At 41.1% G+C, this 24,951-nt stretch overlaps 1 protein-coding gene across 11 annotated transcripts in view; it reads right to left on the minus strand.

The window, feature by feature from the left end:
• Window positions 1–3,899: 3,899 nt before the first annotated feature.
• The window catches only part of JMJD1C (jumonji domain containing 1C), a 348,731-nt gene continuing 327,679 nt past the window's right edge, over window positions 3,900–24,951 (minus strand). For all 11 annotated transcript variants that reach the window (XR_010589237.1, XM_005294323.5, XM_008163232.4 and 8 more), the window contains 5 exons: window positions 22,795–22,917; window positions 21,576–21,715; window positions 15,631–15,807; window positions 5,192–5,323; window positions 3,900–4,815 (listed from right to left, as the gene is read on the minus strand). Coding sequence is in view for 10 of the 11 variants with exons in the window: in XM_005294323.5 (XP_005294380.1) it covers window positions 4,726–4,815; window positions 5,192–5,323; window positions 15,631–15,807; window positions 21,576–21,715; window positions 22,795–22,917 (662 nt within the window). In the remaining variant the exon portion in view is untranslated. The remainder of the gene's footprint in view (window positions 4,816–5,191; window positions 5,324–15,630; window positions 15,808–21,575; window positions 21,716–22,794; window positions 22,918–24,951) is intronic.

The raw sequence follows: 24,951 nt of genomic DNA on the forward strand, positions 1-24,951 counted from the left end.
GGAAAGGCTGAAAGGCAGTAGTACCTTGTATTGGTAATGATCTGTTCCCAGGGTGAACCTGAGGAACTTCCTGTGAGCAGGATGTACTGTTATATGGAAAGAGGCATCTTGAGGGTCAAGGGCTGAGAACCAGTCCCCCGTTCCAGTGATGGTATTATCATTGCTAGTGTGACCATCTTGAACTTTTGGACCCTCACAAATTTTTGAGCTTTCTGAGATCTAGGATGGGTCTCCATCCTCCATTTTTCTTTTGAGTTAAGAAATCATGGGAGCAGAAACCCTTCCCCTTATATTGTAGAGGAACTTGTTCCATGGCACCTAGGTGTAGAAGATGGTTTACTTCTTGTTGTAGAAGGTGCTCACGAGAAGGGTCCCTGAAGCGGGATGGGGCTGAGGGGTTGGCTAGAGGGATGGAAGTAAAAGGGATCGAGTTGCCTGTATTATTTCTAGGGCCCAGTTGTCAGTAGTGATGGAATATCATGTTGAATAATATGGAGTCAGACGGTCCCCGAAATGGGATACGAATGGTGTCATCAGCACTGTAGCGTGGGGGAGGTTGTTCAGACCCTCGACCACGCCCTCACAATTGTTGCTTGGAGGAGGAAGATTGAGACACTGATGGCAGTGGTGGGGGTAGTCGGCATCTCTTTGGATCATACTGCCGCTGATGTTGGGTATAGAGACGTACCTGTTTTGCTGGTAAGGTTGATATCTGTTTTGTCTCCTCTTTGTGGCATGCGTATAAATTCCCAGCATATGGAGGGTCGCTCATGAGTCCTTCATCGTGTGGAGGAATTTGTCCATCCTGGCTGCGAAGAGCTTCTGGCCGTCGAACAGAAGGTCCTTTGCTGCAGACTGTATCTCCCTGGGGAATCCTGAGGTATGCAACCATGATGCCCGGCGCATGAACACCACGATGACTGTGGATCTTGCCTTTATGTCAGCCATATCTAAAGATGCTTGTAGGCCTTCAGACATGCAAGCTTTAAATTTATCCCTTTTGTCTCTGGAATATCATTAATAAAGTCCATGAATTTCAAATAGTTGCCATGATCATATTTTGCTAGTAATGCCGCATTGTTGGCGACCCAGAATTGTAGGTTGATGAGCAATATACTTTGCAGCCAAAAAGGTCTAGCCATTTCCAGTCTTTCTTGGTGGGTATGGACCTATACTGATGCTTTCTACCTCAGTGGTTGATGGCATTGACTACGAATGAATTTGGTGCAGGATGCGAAAAAAGGAAGTCCATACCTTTGGAGGGAACATAATATTTTTTGTTCTCTTGAGGGAATTCTGTGCCAAAAAATTAAAATTTCTGTTCTCCGTGACATGTACTTGGTAGTGAGGCTGCACCCAACCCTGACACAGTGCAAGGGCCGGAGCTGCCCCACAAATGCCCCAGGGCCCTGCCCTTCTGTGCCAGGTGCACCAGGTGTGGGGAGGCAGGCTCAGCCTGGCAAGATCCAAGTGGTGGTGGTGGGGATCCAGGTGTAGGGTGAGGGGGTTTTGTGTGGGGAAGTTTGGATGTGGGTGACTCATTGGGGGGCCTGGGTGTGGGGGGGATTTGAATGCACAAAGGCTTGTGGAGGGGGGGTTCTAGGTGCAGAGACAATGGGACTCTGCAGGGAGGTCCAGGTGAAGGTGGTTAGGGTTCAGCAGAGGGAGTCCAGGTGAGGGGGGGATGGTGCTCAGAAGGGGGCATAGCAGGGGTGTCTGGGTGCTGATAGGGTGAGAGTCCAGGTTTAGCTTGTTGGAGATCTGTGTGTAGGGGGCTCACCAGGGTGGGGGTTGGAGTGGGGCAGGCTCATCAGGGGATGGTCTAGGTGAAGGGGGTGGGGTTCAGTGGGGAGGTCCAACTCCAGGAGGTGAAGCTCAGCAGGATGGGGGTTCAGGTGTGGTGGGCTTGTGGGGGATTCTGGGTATGTGAGGGTCCAGAAGCACAGGGATTGTGCAAATGACAGAGCAGCTCCCCATACAGTGACCCCCTACTCCTGTGACTGAGTGATGGGGGCGGGTGTGTGTGTGCAGCTTCCTGCAGCCAGGGGAGGATTCTGGGGGTGGGTCTGAATTGGCCCAGGCTGCTCCTTTCAGGGGAAGAGCAAGTCCCGTGCACTCCACCATATAAATTGTGATTCTTTGAGATAACTGACTCCACGTATCCATACCGTACGTAATATGCACATCTTGGGCAAACCAGTGTGAAACTTTAACAGTGTCTAATTCTGGGAAGGTCTTTGGCTGGAACATCTTAAACAACTTGGAAATAGTACCTGAAGCTCAAAGTACATTGCTTGGCAGACTATATAAAGACCAAACTATTGCAAAGTGGTCCTAGAATCCTAGAGTTCAAGGACTTGGTACTAAGTATTTTCTGACCTTCAATGGGTAGGTTTCTATTGTAATTTCGACTTCCGTTGGCAAATCAGAGAAGTATAGGCACAAAGACTGATGCACAATGACTACCCTTGCTACTGATCTGACTGAGATTTCTGCATCATCATACATCAGGCAAGTTTCACCACACATCTCTCAGCCTTGGCTTCCTTTCTACATCTCTGGAGAAAGAAAAGTTCAAGAGTCTGTCAGTGCACACAGAAACAATTATAATCCACGTAAATATTTGTATTGTGACTATCAGCATATGAAATGATATTCCTCCCTTTTGTGATAAAACTATCAAAATTGGAGGCTATACAAGGAGTACTGTGACTTCAACTCTAGTAAAAAGACTATGTTCTGCACTAAAACTGCATGCATGTAGTGTGGTGTTAAGGTGTATTCCATGCAAAATTATTTTTCTTATTTACTTAAGACCAGACTAACTGCAACAACACTGCAAACCCAAAGCCTCAAAAATCTTCCCAAAATGTTAAATCTTTTCAGCCAAAGAAGCAATGCAACAAGAGTTATTTTTTGGGTTAAGATCAAATTACACCAGGTTTAACCTCCTAAAAGTAAATATTAGCTACCATTAAAAATTATTTCTACTCAAATTCTGTTCCTGAAAAGAAACCATTCCTATGGCTTAGCTAAGAGAGCTCAGCAGGTTGTTGTATCTTCAACAAATAGTTTAGCTATCAAATGCTCCCATCCCTCTGTGCTATGTACAGAACCCAGGGAGAAGCAATATATAACTTAAGGTAAACTTAAGACATAACTGATAATGCATATCAACTCATTCCAGTAATATTTCTGAATAACTGCAAAATCAATTGCAATTTTTCTAACCAGTTTAAACTCAAAACGTGTCCCTTTAAAATAATTTTTCTTTTCACTAAAAAACTTGAAATTGTTTTGTATATCATCCAACTTTTTAATGCAATTTAAACACTACCTCTCCCCATCTTCAACACTAGCACTTCGTTACAGATGTTCTTTCATTTGGCTGCGGCATACCTACTGCTATCACATTTTGGCTATATCACCAGCTAGAGAAATATCAAATTATTTTTTTTTCAGTTTTAGAGCATTATACACAATTTTTTTTTATAATGAGCATACAAGTTCCTCATCACTGACCTAATCTTTATACATTTAGTTTACAAGCAATAGAGAACTTTTTTTTTGTTCTATGGAAATTCTCTTCCCCTCAAAACAAAAGAATCTTTGTTATTGAAGACACAACATAAGGAATGTTTAAATTATTTTTATTCTTAGATAGCTTTCTTTGGCTCAGCCACTTGAACTGTGCTCCAGCATGTCTGTTAGCAGTTTCATATTAAAACTGGCAGAGGGTGAATGGTGCACACTAATTAACATACAACATTCCAATCTTTTACAGTAGGCAGCTTTACAACAGAGACATCTGCAATCACCGTGAAGGCATGAATGACTCAGACAAGTGTGTCTGTCACAAATGTGCCACAAACATGAAAAACAAACACAATGAGACAACATTTGATAAAGTCATTTTAATGGAAAATGCAAAACCCCTTTCAACTTCAATGTACAAAGCGTGTGTAACACTTGCACTTTTAACAAATTAAAGCAAGCCAATGTTTTAAAAAAATACATCATTGAATGTATATATGTATATATTTACAGAGCATATTAAGTTTAATATTTAGCTTTAAAAGTTCACATAAATTTTACCAAAATGAGACAATCTTTTAAATAAATTACACCTTTTGAAAATGTTTAATTGTACACTGAATAGCTTCAATAAAATACTGAAGTGTCTGTATTTAATATCTACTTTATATACTTTATATTTTACAAAGTTTACAATTATTTGGCAGTAATTTTCAGATAATGACATGACTGCTGTGCGGATTCAGCAATGTCCCAAATGCAGGCAATAGCTGGTGTTTGTGTCCTACTCTCACAGTAACTGTCTCAATGTAGTGAAAAATACCAGAGTTATTTTAGCAAACTGTACAAGTCACATTTACATTTGATCAACAATATAGCATAGAATTTTGTGGGTTTTTTTTTTCAAAAAATAAATACATCTTAAATCTTTGACATTTCACAAACTTCATATACATTATAATACAATACAGCAGAATGCTGCTTAATTTTTTTTTAATAAGTAACATTTAATCACAGTAGCTGTGATCTATGACGCTATACTGTTGCAGTGTCAGTAACAAGTAAATACGATGACTATGTTTTCTTGGCACTGATGGTTTGTGAAGCTTAAATTAGTGTGCATACTGTTCATCATATAATTGAAAAAATAACCTCCATCTGATGTTTTAACATAAAAAAGCAGCGAGCGCTTTAGTTTTCTTCCACATCTTCCATTTCATTTTCATTAATCTTCAAAGCTCTCACCATTTCCTTAACTGCATGATACAAGATATTTTTAACCTGCAGAAGTATAAGACACACTTCAGTAAGATACAAGTGATAAAAAAAGCCACTATTAATGCATGGTATGTAACTAGGTTTAGAACTGAGCCCTAGGCTTAGTGGATGGAAAAAAGATTAAGTTAAAAATATTAGTCCAAAAGTAAACACCTTGATATTTTAAACACACTGTGAAATACCAAAACAGCGATCAACTGAAAGTCATTTACACCGTTGCATTCACATCGTCTCCCTCAGATTCATGGGGACCAAACAGGCACATGATTATGTGTGAACAACAACTAGAAAATGACCACACACACAGTTGCATATTTCAATCAGAATCAGAGCATGCGGTGCCTTCAGAACAAGTTCTAGTTGAGAATTCATTTCTTACCTGCATTTTATCATCATAATTGATTTCTTCTTTTGACAGCCTCAGTTCCTGTGTTAAGTGAAATGACTGTACAAGATGTTCTGGAGACACAAAGTCTTCAGTTACTTGAATGCAGCTGTGAAAATTTTGCACCTGTCCAAAGAAAAAATTAAAATCTGTATTTTTTTTTTAAATTCATAAAAAGTGAAGTATAGGCTCCAGATCTTTCAAACCAAGTAACTATCAGACTGGGAATCTTTTTACTTTTTAAGTTAGCAGTAATGAAGTATATTAAACTGACATTTATTGAACATTTTAAAATCTCCTATCTGTTGTCACAAGTCATGTGTCAGTTGTGCAGCAATAGACTCCACAAGGATGAGACTCTTTTCTAAAATCCTAACATTGTTCAGGCTCGTGCTCCTAAGCTGGCATGTTATTGAAGGACACTAGCCACAATCCGAGTGCAAGCCCAGCCCTTCTCTTCCTTTCCCTGGCATGCAGCCAGCTACTTCCTCATTAATTCAATCCATCTTCTAGGCTCCATCTTCCAATTCCCTTCTCAAAAACCTGTGCTGTGACCTTGACTGTCTTCGCTCCCAAACCCCTCCCCAGTTCACACATTCTTCCCAGTGACAAGTGAACAACTCCCCTTTCCCAAGTTCCAAAATCCCATGTACCTGAGTGCCAAGTGTCTCCAACCCCATCAAACTTCTTAACTTCCCCTCCTCTACCTATTACAATCATCTCTGAACCCACTGACCTCTCAAATATTTCCCCCTCCCATCCCCAGACAAGTAGTTATGAAAGACGTACAGGGCTTCCCATAAGCTTAACACAGTATCTAGCAAAATCAAACAAATTGATCTAGGCAATCATTAGGTCCAGATATTTAAAGAAGTCGTACAGATGAAAGTTCCTCTCCTTAGCAGACATATCTAAAACAGAGAAGAGCCAGGGAGATAAAGAAGGGCTGTTACTGCTACTGATGCCTCAGACTGTAATCGTGAAGGGTAATACACCCTACCAGAGTTCCAATAATTGGGAAGCTGAGCCAGTGGAGCACAACCCCCAAAATTAGGGAGAGTAAGGAGAAAGCGGTCCTAGATAGGGAGTTGGTGTGTGAAGGATCAGGAGTTCCCCATCCCAACTCCTGGCCATAGATGTCTGTTTCTCTGTCCTTACAGAGAAAGCGGTCTCCTGTACAGATCATCCCCTGTGCAGTTGACATACACATAGCTTCTAGCTCTTAGCTGTAGGGACCATACATGAATAGCAATTCCTTTCTCATGTGTATTTACCAAGTCATCTCTGGGACATCATTCTCTATAAGCATGTTACATTACATACAAAATGGGAAATGACTGCCTAGGAAGGAGGACTGCAGAAACGGATCTGGAGGTTATAGGGGATCATAAGCTAAATATGAGTCAACGGTTTAACACTATAACAAAAAAAGCAAAAAAAAAAAAAATTCCATTTACTACACCACGTTGATTAGGCCTCAACTGGAGTACTGTATCCAGTTCTGGGCACCACATTTCAGGAAAGATGTAGCCCAATTGGAGAAAGTCCAGAGAAGAACAACAAAAAATATTGAAAGTCTAGAAAACATGACCTATGAGGAAGACTGAAAGAACCGGGTTAGTTTAGTTTGGAGAAGAGAAGACTGAGAAGGGGCATAACAGTTTTCAAGTACATAAAAGGCTGTTACTACAAAAAGGGAGAAAAATTCTTCTCCTTAACCTCTGAGGATAGGACAAGAAGCAATGGGCTTAAACTGGAGCAAGGGCGGTTTAGGTTGGACATTAGGAAAAACTTCCTGTCAGGGTAGTTAAGCACTGGAATAAATTGTTCAAGGAGGCTGTGGAATCTCCATCATTGAAGGTTTTTAAGAGGTTAGACAAACACCTGTCAGGGATGATCTAGATAATACTTAGTCCTGCCATGAGTGCAGGGAACTGGATTAGATGACCTCTCAAGGTCTATGAGTCTCTGGGCTTGTCTATACTTACCGCGCTGGTTCGGCGGCAGGCAATCGAACTTCTGGGTTCGATTTATCGCGTCTTGTCTGGACGCGATAAATCGAACTCAGAAGTGCTCCCCGTCGACTCCGGTAATCCTGCTCGCCGCGAGGAGTACGCGGAGTCGACGGGGGAGCCTGCCTGCCGGGTCTGGACGGCGGTAAGTTCGAACTAAGGTACGTCGACTTCAGCTACGTTATTCACGTAGCTGAAGTTGCGTACCTTAGTTCGATTTGGGGGTTTAGTGTAGACCAAGCCTCTGATTCTAATATGCCATTATGCTCTTAAATCAACATATTTTTAGGAGTTTGTTAGATTATATAATTACTTGTCCTGTTATAAAAAGGCAATTTAAATTATGTATTTAATCTCAACGGACATACTTAAATCACTGAGTCAAGTATTTCACCATTATCTTTTAATGACAACTTTCAATACATTTTAAAAATTAGTAACAGATACAGAAACAGTTATCATTGTGCTAATATTAGTTAACAATTACAATTTTACTATATCGAGACTTCTCTAATCTATACTTCAGTATAAAAAAGTAAAGTGTAGGAAAGTGTAGAAGAAAATCTCTAAAAAACAATTTTCATACATCTTACAAGCCACGATATTTATATTACTGTAATCAGCAGTAGTTTCAAATCACTGTCAATTAGCAAGTGAAAAACAATGAAAAGGATAATGTATCACCAAATATAGTCTGACAACTGTAGTTTAGTTTTAATTATTGATATATCATGATATCTATGCAAAAATAATGAAATCTTATCAGACCGTAATATGGCACTCATACTTGTTAAGACTCAGTGTTATTCTTTTAAATGTGCTTTTTATATAGAAAATAGGTGAAGGTACTTTAAGGTCAATATTTACATATCTATGTAGAAAGAGTATTTTTTTTTTTTTTACACATGTATTAAAGAACAAGAACATAGTTCTTCCATTTTCTCCCACACATCCCTTTCATAGGAACTTGTCACTTGGAGAAAAAGATTCCCAGAATCTATCCATCATAAATACTGTCTTATTAACTCCTAGATGCCAGGAGTTGGAATATCTCCATCTCAAAAGCAACTGTTTGGAATTGATGTCAAGGGGTTAAAGGTGACAACAGTAGGCCATGCTTATTTTTAGCTCTGAAATACACATACTGAATGTGGTGGTGCTGATGCACTCCGTTTAGTTTGATGTCAATTATATGCTTCATACCTTATAAAACAGTTTTTCCGGTAATACCTATGGATTTTTGACAGTTCCTATTTTATTTATTTACATTTCAGCTGCATTACATGTGTATTTAGTGATTTTATTATTTAGATGTAAATATCTGAAGTGATCAGTTTCTGTTAGTTTTATTTTGGTGTTTATTTCTGAGAAACTGAGTGCTATAAACTACAATTTGCAATCAAAAACTTTATTAAAACAAAGTTAATGTTGGGAACATTTATATCTTAAAAAGAGAACTGGGTTAGAACACAAGACTAGTTTGAAAATCAAAAATTCAAAGTTAAGGTTCTAGAAATCATGGACGGCCCTGGGTCCCAGAATAGATTACAAGGTCCTTTGGCAAAACCAACATATTGTCCATTTTGACCTGAATGGCTAGCATAAAATTTGGTGTCTACTAGGTTGTTCCAGTTGAGGAGAAATAGGTGACAGTCAGGTATTTCTTTGACACAGTTTTGTTTCTTTACAAAGAATGTACTAAGTCCTGTATCTTTGAATGCAGAAGTACTTAAATGGCAGGAAATAGCTTCTTTTGCTCATAGCACCAAGAGCATCCTTTTCAGCCTGCAGCCCTGACCCAAAAACCTCTCCCCCCAGCTTTCTTCCAGGGTCACCCACTGTGCTTTCAGCTGCTCCTTCAGGCTGTCTCCATCTTTTAAAATAGTGTTTTTTGTTTGCTTTCCTGCCTCCTCTCCCCTCCCGTCCCCCATCCTCATACATCCCTACCCAAAACAATGCCTAGCTAAAGCTCCTGGATGAATTCACACACTACTTTTGCCTAGGTGGGGGTTTATACTTACACTTGTTAACTGAAGGGTGAGTTCACATCTATCAATGTCAGTGGAGCTTTACCTCAATCCATAATAAGTTTTCACCTAGCTCATTACAATATCTTGGAAGTGTCTTAAACCTTACTTTTGATCCTTGGGGTAGAGAACCTGACAAGCTTCCCTCCAAGAGGAGAGAATAGATGTCTTGAATTTTTTTTCTTCTGTGACAGTCTAGTGGTTTATGTGTTTATGTGTCTGCCAGCCAAAAACAAACTCTTCTGTTTGAGTCTGATGCAATTGGGAAAGTCACAAATTGCTTTCTTGTACGGAATGTATTTCTGCGTAATACCCACTAATCACTAATAAGAGAACAAATCAGTTATTCAATTTTCCATTTAACCAAAAAGTGACAGATTACATCCCTGAAGGGGAGGCATACTCATGCCTGCTCTTCTAGCATCTAGTTCTCTTCTTCCAACTTCGGCAGACTAATGAGGCCTCACTTGACTTCAGAATTAGCTTTCTCTGGCCATAATCCAACCACATTCTTGCCCTCTATTTTGCCTGTAAGGACAACGGATCCAAGGAAACATCAAATACATACCAGAGATATTCATCTTTCAGAATCGTTTGGGAAGCAGCTCTGTGGCCAATCACTCTAGACCTTAAAAGCTCTTAGTACAATATAGTAATGTATGACCATATAGAGGTGCACTTGACAAGCAATTCATAGTTCCCTTTAGAAATACATTCAAGTTTGCAGTCTCACAGATTCTCCTGGGCTACCATCCAATCTAGTAGAACAGATTTTTTTTTCCTTTTTAAATCACTAGAATGACAGCCAAGTTCACCTTGTGTATTGCATTCAATGCTTTTGATCATTCTTTGAGGAACTGAAACAGCCAGCAGATACATTCTGGGAAGTTTGATATCAGATTACTTTTTAATAAAGTCCTTCAGGTCACTGTACATTGGTAAACATCTTTCTGCTCTCTCTCTGGGGAAAGAGGTTCGGTAGTTGTTTGTACACCTTGGATCAGAAAGGTCCAGCATCTTAGAATAGGTGGAATGAACGCCTTGGAGGAAGTTGCATGAGAAGATTCAAAGGCCTGAGGCCTGCAATCCCTCTTAACCAGTGTGAAAGAAAGGTTACTTACCTTACAGTAACTGGAGTTCTTCAAGACATGTGGTTCCACTGGGGGTACACATGTACTCCATGTGCTTGAGACTAGAACATTCTTCCTATCAGTGTCTGTTGGTCCTTACCTGCACCTCTTTATAATCTGAACCGAGGGCATATGGGGAGGCACAGACTAACCACATCTCCAGTTCCTTCTCTACCGGGAATTTCTGTTAAGAAAGGATTTGCAGCAGAGAGGGAGGAGGGTGGATAGTGGAATATACATAGAAACCACATTTCTGGAAGAACTCCAATTACTGTAAGGTAAGAACCTTTCTTTCTTCTTTGAGTTATGGTCCCTGTGCGTATGCAACTGTGGGTGACCAGCATGCAATATTCATCGAGGATGAGGGTCCAAGGAACAATGCTGCACCACTGACTGAATGACTGCTGGACTGAAGGATGCAGTCACAGAAGAGGTCTGCACCAGGGCATAGTAGTGTCTAGTGAAGGTATACCCAAAGCTCCATATTGCTGCTCTACAGATCTCCAGGAGAAGAACATCCTGAAGAATAATCATGGAAGCAGCCTAGGCTCTGGTCGAGTAAGCCCTCACATTCTGATGAAGAGTAGCCCCTGCAAGATCATAGCAAAGGCAGATGCAACCAGCAATCTATCTGGAAAGCCTCTGCGAGGAGACTGCTTCCCCCTTCATCTGCTCAATGAATGGAAATGAAGAGTCTTGGGAGACTTCCTGAAGGGTTGTGTCCTTCGTAGATAGAAAGCTGAGGCTCAATGGACATCCAGAGAATGAAGCGTTCTGTCTTCCCTGGTGGCGCAAGGTTTCAAGTAGAAGACAGGTAGAATTCAGAGGGAAACTTTGTAATCAACGTGGGGTATAATCTCAGAGAGACAGCATCCTGATGGAACACTGTATAGGGAGTGTCCACCATAAAGGCCCCTAGCTCACCCACTCTTCTGGAGGAAGTGATTGCAGTCATGAAGACTACTTTAATAGACAGGTGAAGAAGGAAGCAGGCTGAAAACAGTTCAAATGGAGGATTCATAAGCGCTGACAAAACCAGATTGAGATCCCAAGTTGGCATTAGTTTCACTACTGGGGGTAGGTTCTAATAAGGCCTTTCAGGAGCCTTATGGTCAATAGGATGGGTGAAGACAAAGTAGCTGTCAACCAGGGGAATGGAGGGCATTAATTGCTGCCAAATGCACACGCAGGTAACAGAGATATGCTCAACTTCTTCCAGGAAAGAAAGTGGTCTAAGATGATAGAGGTGTCCAAATTCTCTGGTGGCTTGCAACAAAATTGGCATCAGAAAGAAAAAATCTCTTCCATTTAACCACAAAGCATTTTCTCATAGAGCATTTCCTGATATTATTGAGGATGGACTGTATTTCCTTGGAACATGATTTCTCAAAGCTCGGCATCCATCCAAATTTCAGGCTGTCAGGTGGAGAGATAGTGGGGTTGATCCTGCCTCTGTTCTGTGTTAGCAGGTTCGGAAATAGCTGAATCTGTATGCATGGAAATGGTTACATCTGGAGGATGCTGGTGAACCAGAACTGCTTCAGCCAGCATGATGTCTCAAAAATCACCAGCATTCTGTCCTACTTGATTTTCTTCAAGACTCGGGTCAAAAGGGTTATTTGGTGGGAAGGTATACATCAGCAGTTCACCACTGAACTAGGAAAGTGTCCCCTCTGTAACACTGTCCCAAAGCTGCTTGTGAACAGTAAAGTGGGTATTTCTCGTTGTCCTGGGACACGAAGATACCATGATGGGAAACCCCACTGTCGGAATACGTTTTGTACTACTGAGTTGTGCAGTTCCTACTTGTGATCTTTATGGAAGTGCCTGCTGAGGCTGTCTGCCAAGGTATTCATTACTTCTAGGAAGTGCACCACTGAGTGGGTGATTTGATGACAGATACACTGGTTCCAGAGTTTGACTACTTCTACCTAAAGGGCCAGAAACCTCACTCTTCTGCTTATGTAGTAGACTGTGGTCATGTTTTCCTACATTATCTGAATGTGCTGGGCATGGATGAGGAACAGCAACTTTCTGCAAACCTAGTGAAGATCCCCCAGTTTGAGGAGGTTGATGTAAAGTGTGGATTCTTGTTGGGACCAGAGCCTTGAGCCATGTGATCATTCAGGTGCATTCCCCAACTCATTAGGGAGGCATCCATAATCAGCTTCTTCGTGGGTGGAAGGGGAATGAATACCTTGGGGAATTGAGACTTGTTTGTCCAGATTGTCTCTGCTCAGAGAGTAGACTGTCCTCAACCATGCCTGGGGCACCAGAGAGGGAACTTTGCAAATGGCGTAACATTGGGGCAGAAGGCCATGACGCCTATTAGGATCAGGCCAGATCCGACTGTAATGTGAGGACACATCCGATGCTGAGCAATAATGTTAGGCATCATGTGGACTATGTCCTCTGGTAGATAAGCTCTGGCTGAAGCTGAATTCAGAGATGCTCTGATAAATTTTATAACTTGCATTGGAACTACATTGGACTTTTCTAGGTTTACTATAAGTTCAAAGGTTCAAAAGAAGCTGGGTAGGCAAAGGATCGATGGTTGTACTTCCTGACATGACAAGCCCATGAGCAGCCAGTCATCAAGATAATGAAAAACTGGGCTGCCTTGGAAGCACAGGTATATCACTATTATTGACAGCACCTCATTAAAAACTCTATAACTGTCGAGAGCCTAAAGGGAAGGATTGTACCAATAATCATCTGGGCCTCCTGTGCATAAGATGAATGTCTACATGGAAATAAGCGTCGTTCAAACAGAGCTGAAAACCAATCGCCTTTGTTTAGGGAGGGAATTATAGCAGCCAGGCTGGAAATCCTGAATTTTGAAAGGCATATGAAGACATTCAGCTTCATGGGCCTCCAGACCCCTTTATTTTTAGTGATGAGGACGCTCCCAGAATAAAACCCCTTCCCCTTATGCTGAGAGGGTATGGGTTCTATAAGCTCTTAGCTGTAAAGGGGCGTCCACTTCCTGAAGATCCTCTCCTAAAAGGGGTCCGGAGGAGGAACGGGGAGGGGAAAAACTGTTGAGTAGCAAGCGGAGATGATCTCTATGACCCATCCATCTGAGGTGACATAATGCCATACTGGAAGAATCAGGTCAGGAAGCCACCAACGGTGGTGTCAGTCAGAGTGAAGGCTGGCTGGCTGGCGGCTCTCATTAGTCATGTCAAAATGGTCTGAGAGATTGACAACAGCAGGGCGTGATATCTTCTATGCTACAGTCTCTGACACTTCCTGGAATGTTCATATGCTCTCTGATAGCAGAAAAGTTGTTAAGTGAGATGCTGTTTGTATGCAGGTGGTCTAGAGTACTTCCTCCGAGGAACTGTGGCATAAATACATATGGAACAGAGGGGTAGCCTGGGATTCTGAAGGTATCCAGTGCCTCATCTGTTTTCTCATTAAACGAATGGCTGCCCCTGAACGGAAGGTCCTCCACAGTAGCTTGCACTTCCTTGGGACTCCAGAAGACTGTAGCCATGAGGTCCACCTTATGACAACCAACGCTGCCATGGAATGGGAAGCAGCGTCTTGCAGCATCTAGCAAAGCCTGCAGAAAGTCTGCTTCTTAGTTTACCCTCCTCGATGAGGGCCTGAATTTGTGGCCTGAGTTCCTGTGGAAGTTTGTTGGTGAACTCAGTTTGACACCCTTACCATGGCACAAGGTCTCACCCAATTTGGACAAGGTAGGGGAGATGCTCCTTTTATTAGTGGCTTTAGGAGGGGATTTATCCCATTTCCAACCGGGGGAGGGGGTGTGTGTCTGATCATATCCTCCTCCCATCTCTTACTAGAGTTCCTAGGCTTGATATCCAATGGTTCAGAGCTGGAAAGCCTTGGACCAGAAGGGGCACTGGTAGGCAGCTCCTGCCAATGTACAGGGGGGTCAGGAAACTGAGTATCAGACTGGGACCTCATCAACTGCTCCATTAAGTGTCTTCAAAGCTGGAACTCATGGGATTGCCAAGTTCAAAGAAGAAACAAATTGTAAACATTGTACTTGGAGGGGATGTGGGATTCTCCAAGGCACACGAACAGGAATTGTGCAGACCACCCTCTGGGAAGATCTGGGAGCAGGCCATACAGGACATGAAATCTGGGATCTTAGGCATGCTAAGAACCCCAAATGTTGGGGCAACAGGGATGGAGGGAACCCTACCCACAGATACCAAAACACTATCTAAAGAAAAAAAAAATTAACACAAAACAAAGCTAATTTTTTTAGTAGGAATGCCCCTGGTTTGAAGAACAAGGAAGCACAGCCCAATGGATACTGACAGCAAGAATCTTCCAGTCTCAGGTGCACAGAGTACTCAGAGTGGGATATACATGGGGACCATCAACCAAAATAGTCATGGCTCTTTGACCCATGCCTGCAAATCAATTTGAAACGCCATGCTTGAGACACAGCATAGGTTGCCTTCACCATGTCATCATGCTCAGACTCAGCATGAGTTCACTACTGGCTACAATTCTATTCTGATCTTTAGCCAGGGAAAGTTTTCTTTGTGAGACTCCCATCCCCTGTAGCACAGGGGCTACTGGTGGCTTAAGAAAAAAAATGGTTATGCTAGGATGGGGACAATTCTGCTTCACAATTAATACACTGATTCCCCATAATTTCTCTCTCTGGAGTTAATTAATTAATTAATTTGCAGCACAGATAGAACAGTGTGTCACATGAAGGGAGGCTGCTGAAAGGGAAATTTAATGCTAGTTTCCACTTTGCAGACTGGCGATATTCCTGCTATGTAAAAAAGAAGTCTGAATAGTCCATATGTTTCAGATTGAAGAAGTACTTTTCAAAAATCTCATCTCAGAAATGTCCTGTCAATTAACCTGTAACTTTCCCAAAAATTCTCCCACAGTTGTAGACCAAACAAACAAAATTTCAAGTGTAAACTATTTTTTTCCTGCAGAAATTAGAAAGGTGTATCAGTATTAGGTTTATATTGAAAGTTATAATTACTGCCATGCTTCCATCCTATGCTAGTAAAAGGAAGTTAACTGGATTGAAAGAGTTGTACAACAGTTAATAGTGTTTTGACCATTATTTGACATTTGGAGAAATAACCAAGTTATTTTGAATATTTCTGAGTTCTTGCATAATAATCTTGGCTAGCAATTTCTATCAATCAGTTTGTATTATTTATTTCTGTATATTATGATGGTCACTGATAGTGAAATCAAATTTAATTCAAGCATGAACTTACATGTATCTATCTTTGAACAGAAGTAAATTTTACCTGATGAAGGGCTCCTGCTGGTAAAATAATAGCATCACCAAGGAACTGAATAATAGTGCAGGTTTTTACTCCATATTCTTCAAAAAGTCTTTGGCGAAGTTTTTTGTTCACATACCAACTCTGGTCACGTATTGGATCATGCTCTGGTAAAACTTCTAGACCCTGTTCTTTTGCAATCTGTAATACAGGTGAGACACTATATCATTTTTTAAAAAAGGAAAACTATGTTGGTAGGTCCAACATTTACCTACCTAAAAAGTAACAGGAATTTGTTTCCAATATCCAGATGAGAATTTTGGCTAGTATTTTAAAAGGATCTTAAGGGAATTAATAAATATAAGATAGATGAGGTAATTTCTTATTGAACCAACTTCTGTTGGTGGAAGGGACAAACCAAACTTTTGATCTTAAGGGAATTAGGCACCCAAATCCCTTTGAAGTAAAAGAGTTCTCAAGGAATTCCACTCCAGAAGAGCAGTAGATGCCTTCTGATGAGTTTAGTAAAAAAAAAAAAAAAAAAGTATTAACGTTTTTGCCTACGTTTCTCTTCCATCATTTGTCAGAAATAGGCTCACTTGCAAAAAATAGTATCTTTATTTCATAACAGCTCAGCTCCTCCAGATTTCAAACTTTACAAGATAATCTGGTTTGACAAAATTTCCACAGGATCCGATCATAACATCATAAACAAAATTATAATCTCAAGTCAAGAAAAAGCAGCATGTACATTTGCATGAAGAGCTTCCCCCCCCCCCCCCCCAAAATACACTGGAAAGGAATTAAGAAAATATGACATAAGCAGAATGGTCTAAAAATATTTCCAATGAGACATGAGTGGATTTTTAAATGCAACCACCACAAGCAGTTCCTCACTGTGCTAAGCCCACAGAACATTTGTCTTGACTAGCCACTAATTACTGAATAATAGTGAGAGATGGGGAAAACAAAAACTACATCTGTTGTCTATGTCTCAAGAAACAGGTTTATTTTTTTAATAAATATATGAATTTATTTATAAACATTTTATATCAGATGTAAAATATACTTTAGGTTAGTTATTAACTGCTTTATGTAAAAGGGAAAAATTTCCTTATCTATTAATTTTCTTTCTGCAAGATCTTTTGAACCAGTCCAGGTGCTTGGATTATAGTTTCTCCCAACCAGCAGAATACTAAGAATTTTGACTTTACACCCTTACACATTAAGGATCTAGCCATCTATGAGTCTTCAGCTGAGTACTTCGAAAGCAGTACCAAACCAAAAAATTAAATGATGCTATTCTTCAGTGAAGTTTAACAAACAATTTTAGTTACAGCAGGAATCTGAACATATCAGCAATTTGGCATTGAAACTGAGTAAAGGTAACAGGCATCCAAGTCATACAGGGCAAGAAAGCTGGACTGGTATAGAAGATCTCAAAGAAAGGAAATTAACAGGTAAAGAAAATTTCTCTCTTCAATCTTTTATGCCAGTCCAGACAACTTGGACCTCTCACCTCTCAAGACAGTTAAGCATTGTAATACAGGTGGGATCATCACCTATTGCTTACAGCAGAAAGGGTGGCGGGTTCATCCAACTGAGACCACATCCACCAAACCTTAGATTGCCAGTATTATTGTTGCTTGTACTCTAATGGAACTGACACTCAAATCCAAGATTAGACCAATATACAGGAAACAGGAAGGCTGGCACTGGGGCCTCAATCAGCTCTATCCACACTTCGTCACACCAGCTCACAAAGATTCTCCAACGTCTAGAGTTCATTTTTAAAGTTGATGGCTTCTTTGGCTGTATCAGAGAGATTTTATCTGATAAAGCCCTCTTTCTTTGGACTGGTGCACTTAACAATAAAACAGACCATGAAACATGCTGGATTCAACTGGAGGCTAAGGGCGGGGTAGACATGTTCACTAGTTTTTGGGTACCATGGCCTTTTCAGCTAGATTGGAATTATCACTATGATAACTCCTCTAGATCTGGCAATCTTCTGTGGGACACTGCCAGCATATACAGATGAAGAATATATACCAGCATGAAGATTCAGAGAATTTCTATAGTATTCATTTCATGTGCCCCTGCTTCCTTGAATGTGCTGAAATATTTTGGTTCTCTTCTACTTTCTCTAAATGCCATGAGATTTCATCTCAGGCCTGCCCCACCTTTTGCAAAGACAGAAAAACCTGGGAATTTAACTCCCCATCTCCTTCATCTCCTTGATTCAGTGGCACTCTGCTCATTCCATCAGCTGTGTTCATCTTTCTTGCAGTCTGGACTGCTGAAAGACAAATGTTCTTTTGGACTCAAGTAATCAAAAGTCAGACCTTCCTGTGCCTCCCTGGTGAATGAAGTATACCCTCACATCTTGGCTGCAGCTTCCAACTCAGCTTAAACCAATCAGTCATTCAGGTTTGGGAGGGTGTATGTACACTCTCTTATTAGGGCCATGGGGGAATGTCGGGAATCACGGCCTGCAGCACAGCCAGTCTAGAAGCAGGACCTGCAGCAGACCCAGTCTGTGGGCAATCTAATGAGCACAGCCGGCCTGTAGTAGGCTGCCTGATTAGCTACACTGCCTGAATTGTTGGAAGAGTCAGCAGACCAACTCTTAAGCCCAGCAGCAGCATTCGCACACAGCTGTGATAGCTCCTTCACCTACTTGTTTCCTGCCCTGCTCCTGTCTTGCCTTGCGCCAGGTAACCCAGTTCTGGTCCTTAGCTCCAATTCCTGACCTCTTACTTCAGCTCTGAACCCTGGCTTTGGGATCTGGCCCTGGACTCCAGTTCTGACCTTGGGCTCCGATTCCTCGCTACCAATTCCTATTCTAACCACTTGCTAGGACTCCTGCTCTGACCATTCGGCCTGACTCCTGTTCTAACCACTAGGCATGACCACCCACATGATAGGGAGAGCTTGGTACTATAACTGCTGATTTGTGTCAACAAATCACAGATACTCCATCTGCTGAAACTACAACATTGATGAATGCAGGTATGAATCCTGGAAACCCAGAGAGAATAAGAGTACATCAGAATTCATTTCCTGAATAAATGACTTCAGTCAAGATTCTCAAGAAGAAACTGGTCTTTTGTAAGCCCAAAACTAGACACAGACTCCCTATTTTTTTTTAGGAACAGTGAAACAGATGGATCAGATCCCTGTGTCCTTCTGATCTTTCAGGACAATAGACATGACCTGTATCTTATGTAGAAAATAAAAGGCCTCAAGTAGTTTGTTGGTTGATGAGTCAGGGAAAGAGAAATAAGTTGAGAGGATCTTGTATCAAACTCAATCACATCTCCATATGTTAACATGTCCAGCATCCATTGATTGGATGTCATTTGGGCACAAATGGGGAAGAAACTCCTCCGCCTAACCCCGATGCTGAGACTGCACCTGGACCATTGTACTTTAAGGCTGTCTGTTTAAAATTTGAAGGGACTCCCTGGTGTCTATCATCTCTCTGATAATGAAAGCAGCTAACCCATCTGAAGCTTGCCTTCATTTTGAAGTGGTGTCATGCCCTTTCTTCTGGATGGTAGTTCTAGTTCCCTGGATCTGCCCCTTTTGGACTGTGATCCTGATGCCCATATCTGGGCCTCTCGTAGGTCAGAACCTGGATCTCTAAAGCAGCTAAGGAATGCTAGATCTTCTCCAACTCATCCCTGAAAAAACCCTCTCTTTGAATGGCAGGGCCTCTAGTCTGATTTTGGAGGGGAAAAATGGCTATTGTTTTAGCCACAATGCACTCTTGCCTGCCACTGAAGTGGCCATCGCTTCACAAATTGACTGGATTATGTTGTATGGAGTTTTTCATATGAATGAGAGAATTGAGCACAGCAATAGGAGCATCTTGGCAAATTCTAAATCCTCATCTTTGGTCTCTGGAGACCTCTGCTAAGTTTCTGTAGCTCCCTATCCACCACCTGAGAGGCATACACTATGTATAGTAAAGCTTCCTGTAATATATCTGCAACCTCAAAAAATCTGTTCAGGAATGCCTCATTTTTTCTGTTAAGCAGGATCCTCTTTCTACAGAAATCATTATCCTTTTTGCCAACCCAGTGATGGCAACATCCACCCCTCAGGCTCTGATTGGGCAGCTCTATATCTGATGCTCCGAGAGGCTAAAGCCCCTTTAATGCCAGGACAGAGGCCAGTTTCCTGTGCAGGATGCACCACTTACTGCTGATCTTTTCTTTGACATGAGGAGGTGGACAGCACCTGCAGGGTTCTATAAGAGCATATATAAGTTCCCTGGAAAATTACTGCAGCTCCAGAGTACGTGCTATTTTTATTAAGAGCACTGGTGAATCCTCCTCATTAAATATGCAGAGTTCGGCCTTCTCCTTATATCGGGAGTCCAGAATGATCTCGTCCTCTACAGCCTCACTTTTTTCAACCTCACCCGCTGTTTCCTCCTAGTCATCTCTATTACTCCACTGACAGTCGTCATCCTCCTTAGGTAGGGCATCACGTACTGGTGAGGATCTGGCTGGGCTGATATTCTCTAAGTGGTATTCAGTAGCCAGTGCGTCTTTATTTCCAGTCTATGATGGGGAGCATGCTTTGTGTTCCCTTCATATCTCTCTCTCTCTCTCTCTCTCTCTCTCTCTCCTTACTCTTAAAGTTTGGAAGAGACAGTTCAAAAACTTAATTACTTCTAGACTGTAGTTTCTAGAATGAGCAGGTGGGGACCCACTCCTAAAGGAATAGGAAGAGAAAGTTGGAAATTAGGTCCTGTTCCTAGTGATAGCTGGAGAGGACTCCATTCCAAAATGTCTATATACAACAACGAGAGGGGACCTATTTGCAATGTGAACTGGACTTGGTCAGTGAGAGCATATGGCCTCCTTTACTTTGTTCTCCTTTCTCTACTCAGGAAGAGCCTAAAAGATGGTTGAGCTCTTTGCCCCCTATTCTCCTCTTCCTTCTCCTCAGACAACTTGAGGGCCCTGATCTGACCAGCTTTGGCAAGAGTCTGCAGGCAGCACACCAGCAGGCTAGGAGTCTTTGAGCCCAATAGGCATTTTCCAGGGTGGCTGGTGCACTGCATTTTAAAGGAGCAGCCAGAAAAGTGGATTTAGCTTTTCCTCTCTGCTCCCAGACCACTCTGGGACCAGTTCTCAGGGTTACTACAGCTGAGCACTCCCTGCACTTGCTTGGCTTTCTGTTCCCCAATGGAGGGTGAATCTTCCCATGGAGAACTTCTGCTGCTTTTGCCCCCTGAAGAGAGAGAGAGAGGGAGGAGGGGAGGGAAGGGCTTTGGGTACCACGTTGGCTTGAGGATGATGATTGCCAAGGCTTGAGGACAGCTCCTGCTATGTTCTCTGTCCCTCCTTAAAGTAGGGCTGAAATTGCACTTGACCTCTACCTCCTTCCCTTATCCTGGAGCTAATGCCCTGAAGGGGGGCTATTGAGTTCAAGGGGTATTCATCTGGCTAAATACTCCTGAATCCCCTTCTATCCTACGGGAGTCAAAACTCTTGTGTGTGGGTGTGGAAAGTGGGTTTCTTTATGGATCTTCTTACTTTATCAGGACTCCCTGAGAGAAGAATCTTTCCCTAACTCATCCTTTCTGAATCTGAAGCTTTTCTGTTCTTCAGACAGAAAGATCTGTCCATGCTACGCTGAGTTGGAGCCTGGCAACAACTGGAGGCTGAGATGACTACAACCTTATGTGTGAGGGTATGATATCATCAAAAGTCTTTGTGTTCTTTCTTCACTGATCGGTTGAGAGAAACTGTACCTAAACCATTTGGACTGATATAGAAGATCAGAGAAGTTTGCTTGTTCACCGAGAATATCTCATGCAGTAACAGATGCTTAGGGGATTGGTTGTACCTGCAGTATTTTTTATTTTTCTTTTTTTAAAGCTATAACAGTAATTTTGAAAAGTCTGATTATTCAGGTCTATAAAATAAATATCTATTTGATATAAATCTAACCTTTTGCAGAAATTCCCTTATCTTGTCAGCATCTTTGCCAGCATAAATGTGCCACAAAGCCCCAGGTAATTCACTTGAGTCTTTCAATCTTTTCCTTAAAAGGTCATCCAGATCTTCTTCTTCAAACTTCTTTAATACTCCTAAGAATTGACAAATAGACTCTCAAACCAGGCAGTGGAAAGCTGAAATATTTCTTCTTTTCTTTTTAAATTTCCTGTGGCAGACTGACTAAATAATGAGACTATTACATTTTCCAAATACTACAGAAAACCCTCAGAAGCTATTTTTTATTCACGTATTTTGTGTAATTAGAAAACAAAACAAATTATGTAAAAACCTTTAAAACAATTTATACTCAGATTTGAATCTAATTTAACATTGTTAAAATCTGATGGAAAGAGTTCTATTTAAATAAGAGAACATTGCTGTAATCAAAATATTTAAAATTCAGTCTTGGGGAACCAACAAAAACAATTTTGTGCCCATTCTTCTGCATAGTAAGTCAAGAGTCTCTTGTCTATTTCTAGAGCTATGCAGGTTGAAATACAAGTAAATAAAGCAAAACTGAAGTTAGTCTTCTTATTTCAGCTCCACTAACCAGGAAAAAGAAATCAATGTTTGTTTATTACAAAAGGAAAAAAAATGGGATAGTTTTATTTCCTTTCCCTATCATTTATCCTCTATCTATGCAGTATTTTACAGCATCATACACATACGATTAGCATACACCACTTCAAACTCTCTGGCCCACAATGTAGTTGTTTAGCGCTAAACTCAACACAGCAAACACTATGTCAGGGGGATTCAGGGTGATCTTGTGGTGTTTGGCAAACATCACACTGGAACTGCTGTAAGAGCTAGTGGTGCTTCATAAGGGAATTCTTTATCCTGCTGTCCATTTGCTCTGCCATCACCAGTACAAACAGGTACATTAATAGGTAGGTAATAGCAGAAAAGAGGTGAAAGAGTACGACAAAGAAAGTGATAAGTTTTACGCCACAGTCTATTTAGGTAAAAGAATTCACTGTGTATAGATTACCTCTGTGAGCAATATGCATACAGTTAAAGGCATGTTTCATTTATACATTATAAATATTTTAAAACAATGAATTAAACTTCAAGTGTAAATTTTAAAAGTGCATATCGAAATACTTATCCAAACTTTTAAGTGAGTTGTTATTCAAGCTATTTCTGTATAATACAAATCAACTTTCTTTACCTGCTTTTGACAGTACTCCGTTTCCTTTTGCTATGCCCACATAAGCAAGGATGTTCACTACATCAGAAACTTCAATATGGAGATTTGTAGTTCCTATATCTTGATCTTTAGCAGCAGCCACACCTATAGTACAAGGTAAAAGTTTCAGATAGGGCAGTGGTCCCCAACGCAGTGCCCGCGGGCGTCATGGCGCCTGCCGGGGCATTTATGTGCACCCGCCTAGTGCCCACAGCAGGGGAGAGAAGCCGCGGCTCCACCTCTGATGGGGACAGAGAACTCCAGGGCTGCAGGCTGCGGGCGCCGGTGCTCTCGGTCCCTGGCAGGCGCGGGGCCATGGCTTAAGCTGGAGAGAAGCTGCGGCCCCGCGCTTGCTGGGGACAGAGAACTCCGGGGCTGCGGGCGCCGGTGTTTTCTGTCCTTGTGGCTTCTCTCCAGCTTCTCTCTTCTTTCTGGATTCATATATTAATATTAAATATGATGTTTTTCATATTATTTAATGTACAAATACAAAATAAGCCTTGAAAAATTGTTGGCGCCCGCCACACTCTTCTAAAAACATGAATGTGCTACTGGCTACAAAAAGGTTTGGGACCACTGAGATAGGGTTTTGATTTATTTCAGTATATATTTCTCTTCATACTCATTCTCATAAAAATAACTTTAGTTCAGAACAGAGCACAAGACTGGAAGTAAAACAACCTTGGGTTTGTTCCCAGCCTTGGTACTGACTGGATGTTTGATCTTAGGCAAGTCACCAGGAGTGTTTCCCCATTTTTTACATATGGGAACAATAATGCTTACCTACCTTTGTGACACACTTTTAGATCTACAGATGAAAAACACTACATAGTACAAAGTAGAATTATTACTGAACATCACTCAGAAGGTTAGACAAATTTGTGTGTGTACAGAGATGCTATACTTTATCTTTAAAATATTCTGGTTTTATTAAGTTAGGATGTATTTTCCACAATCTGTGTTTAAAAAAAAATCTTCAAAAGTGTTACTTCAAACAAAGTTCTTTTAATCTTGCTTTATCCAGGAAACAGTCCCTATGTAATAAGTTTGTCAAAACAAAACTAATTTTCACCAGAATAATCAAAGGCATTTCCTGGTAATGACAATTTTCCTGAAAAATTTAAATTTTATACTCCCAAACATTTCACTAGTAGAATACTTAATTTTAAAAAAATCAGCTCTCTCCCCACTCTTATTCTCACAATGAACAGCTGTATGCCTGTCCCTCAAAACAAAAAAAATTTCTTAAGCAGGGAAGAAACTTGTAATATTTCAGTCCAAAAGGTGAAAAATGAGTAGTTATAAGATAAGTATCTGAAAACAAGGTTTTAGAACAAAGTCTTACAAAAACTTGAAATAGAGGTGTCATGAATGTTTCACCTATACCTCAAACATCTTTTGATTGCTACCTTTAATACATATTTCAAGAGAGACTCAAATGCATTTTTAATCAAAGCCTTCATGCGATAAGTCATAACTTACCCTCTTATAATATTAATATAATTTGCAAAATGGATAGCAGAAAAAATTCATTTCCAAGAGAATGGAAAATGTCTTACCAATAATATCTTTTCTTCTAGCTGCGTCTCCCACAACTTGGATGTTTGGGTTGCTCCCTTCCACTCTGCAGCTCATGGAGGCAGATCAATATTTAGGTTTGATGCACACTGGCTATGCCCCCTCTGCTCCCACTTGCTGTCAGTTGAGTTATTTCAAAGATGTAAAACTTGTACAACACTATTAACAAATACTAATGAAATAACTATGTACATTAGACAAAGAAAAAAAAAGGTTGTATGGTGATGATCCGACTTTTAGCTCATGAGCCATCTAGGGTGGGGAGAATTGTTGGAGACACTGCTAGCAGAGTGGAAATTAACAGTAAGAAATTTTCCATTCTGCAGCTCAGCATCGCCCACAATTCTGAACATCTGGGAAGTAATGAGCAGCGAACAGATGTAGGGAAGGTTATGAAAAAAGTTAGTAGGTAAGGAAAGAAGAAAGTATCCCTCCCTTTTTGGTAAAAGTAACATTATTTCTGGGCCGCTGCCTGCAGCACATTCCTGCCAAAGGCAGCCTCTGCGGAGGACAGAAAGTCCATCTTATAGTGCTTAAGAAGGTATTAGCTGCAGACCAAGT

The sequence above is a fragment of the Chrysemys picta genome, chromosome 7 (genome assembly GCF_011386835.1).
Source record: "Chrysemys picta bellii isolate R12L10 chromosome 7, ASM1138683v2, whole genome shotgun sequence".
In the NCBI taxonomy this organism is placed as follows: Eukaryota; Metazoa; Chordata; order Testudines; family Emydidae; genus Chrysemys; species Chrysemys picta.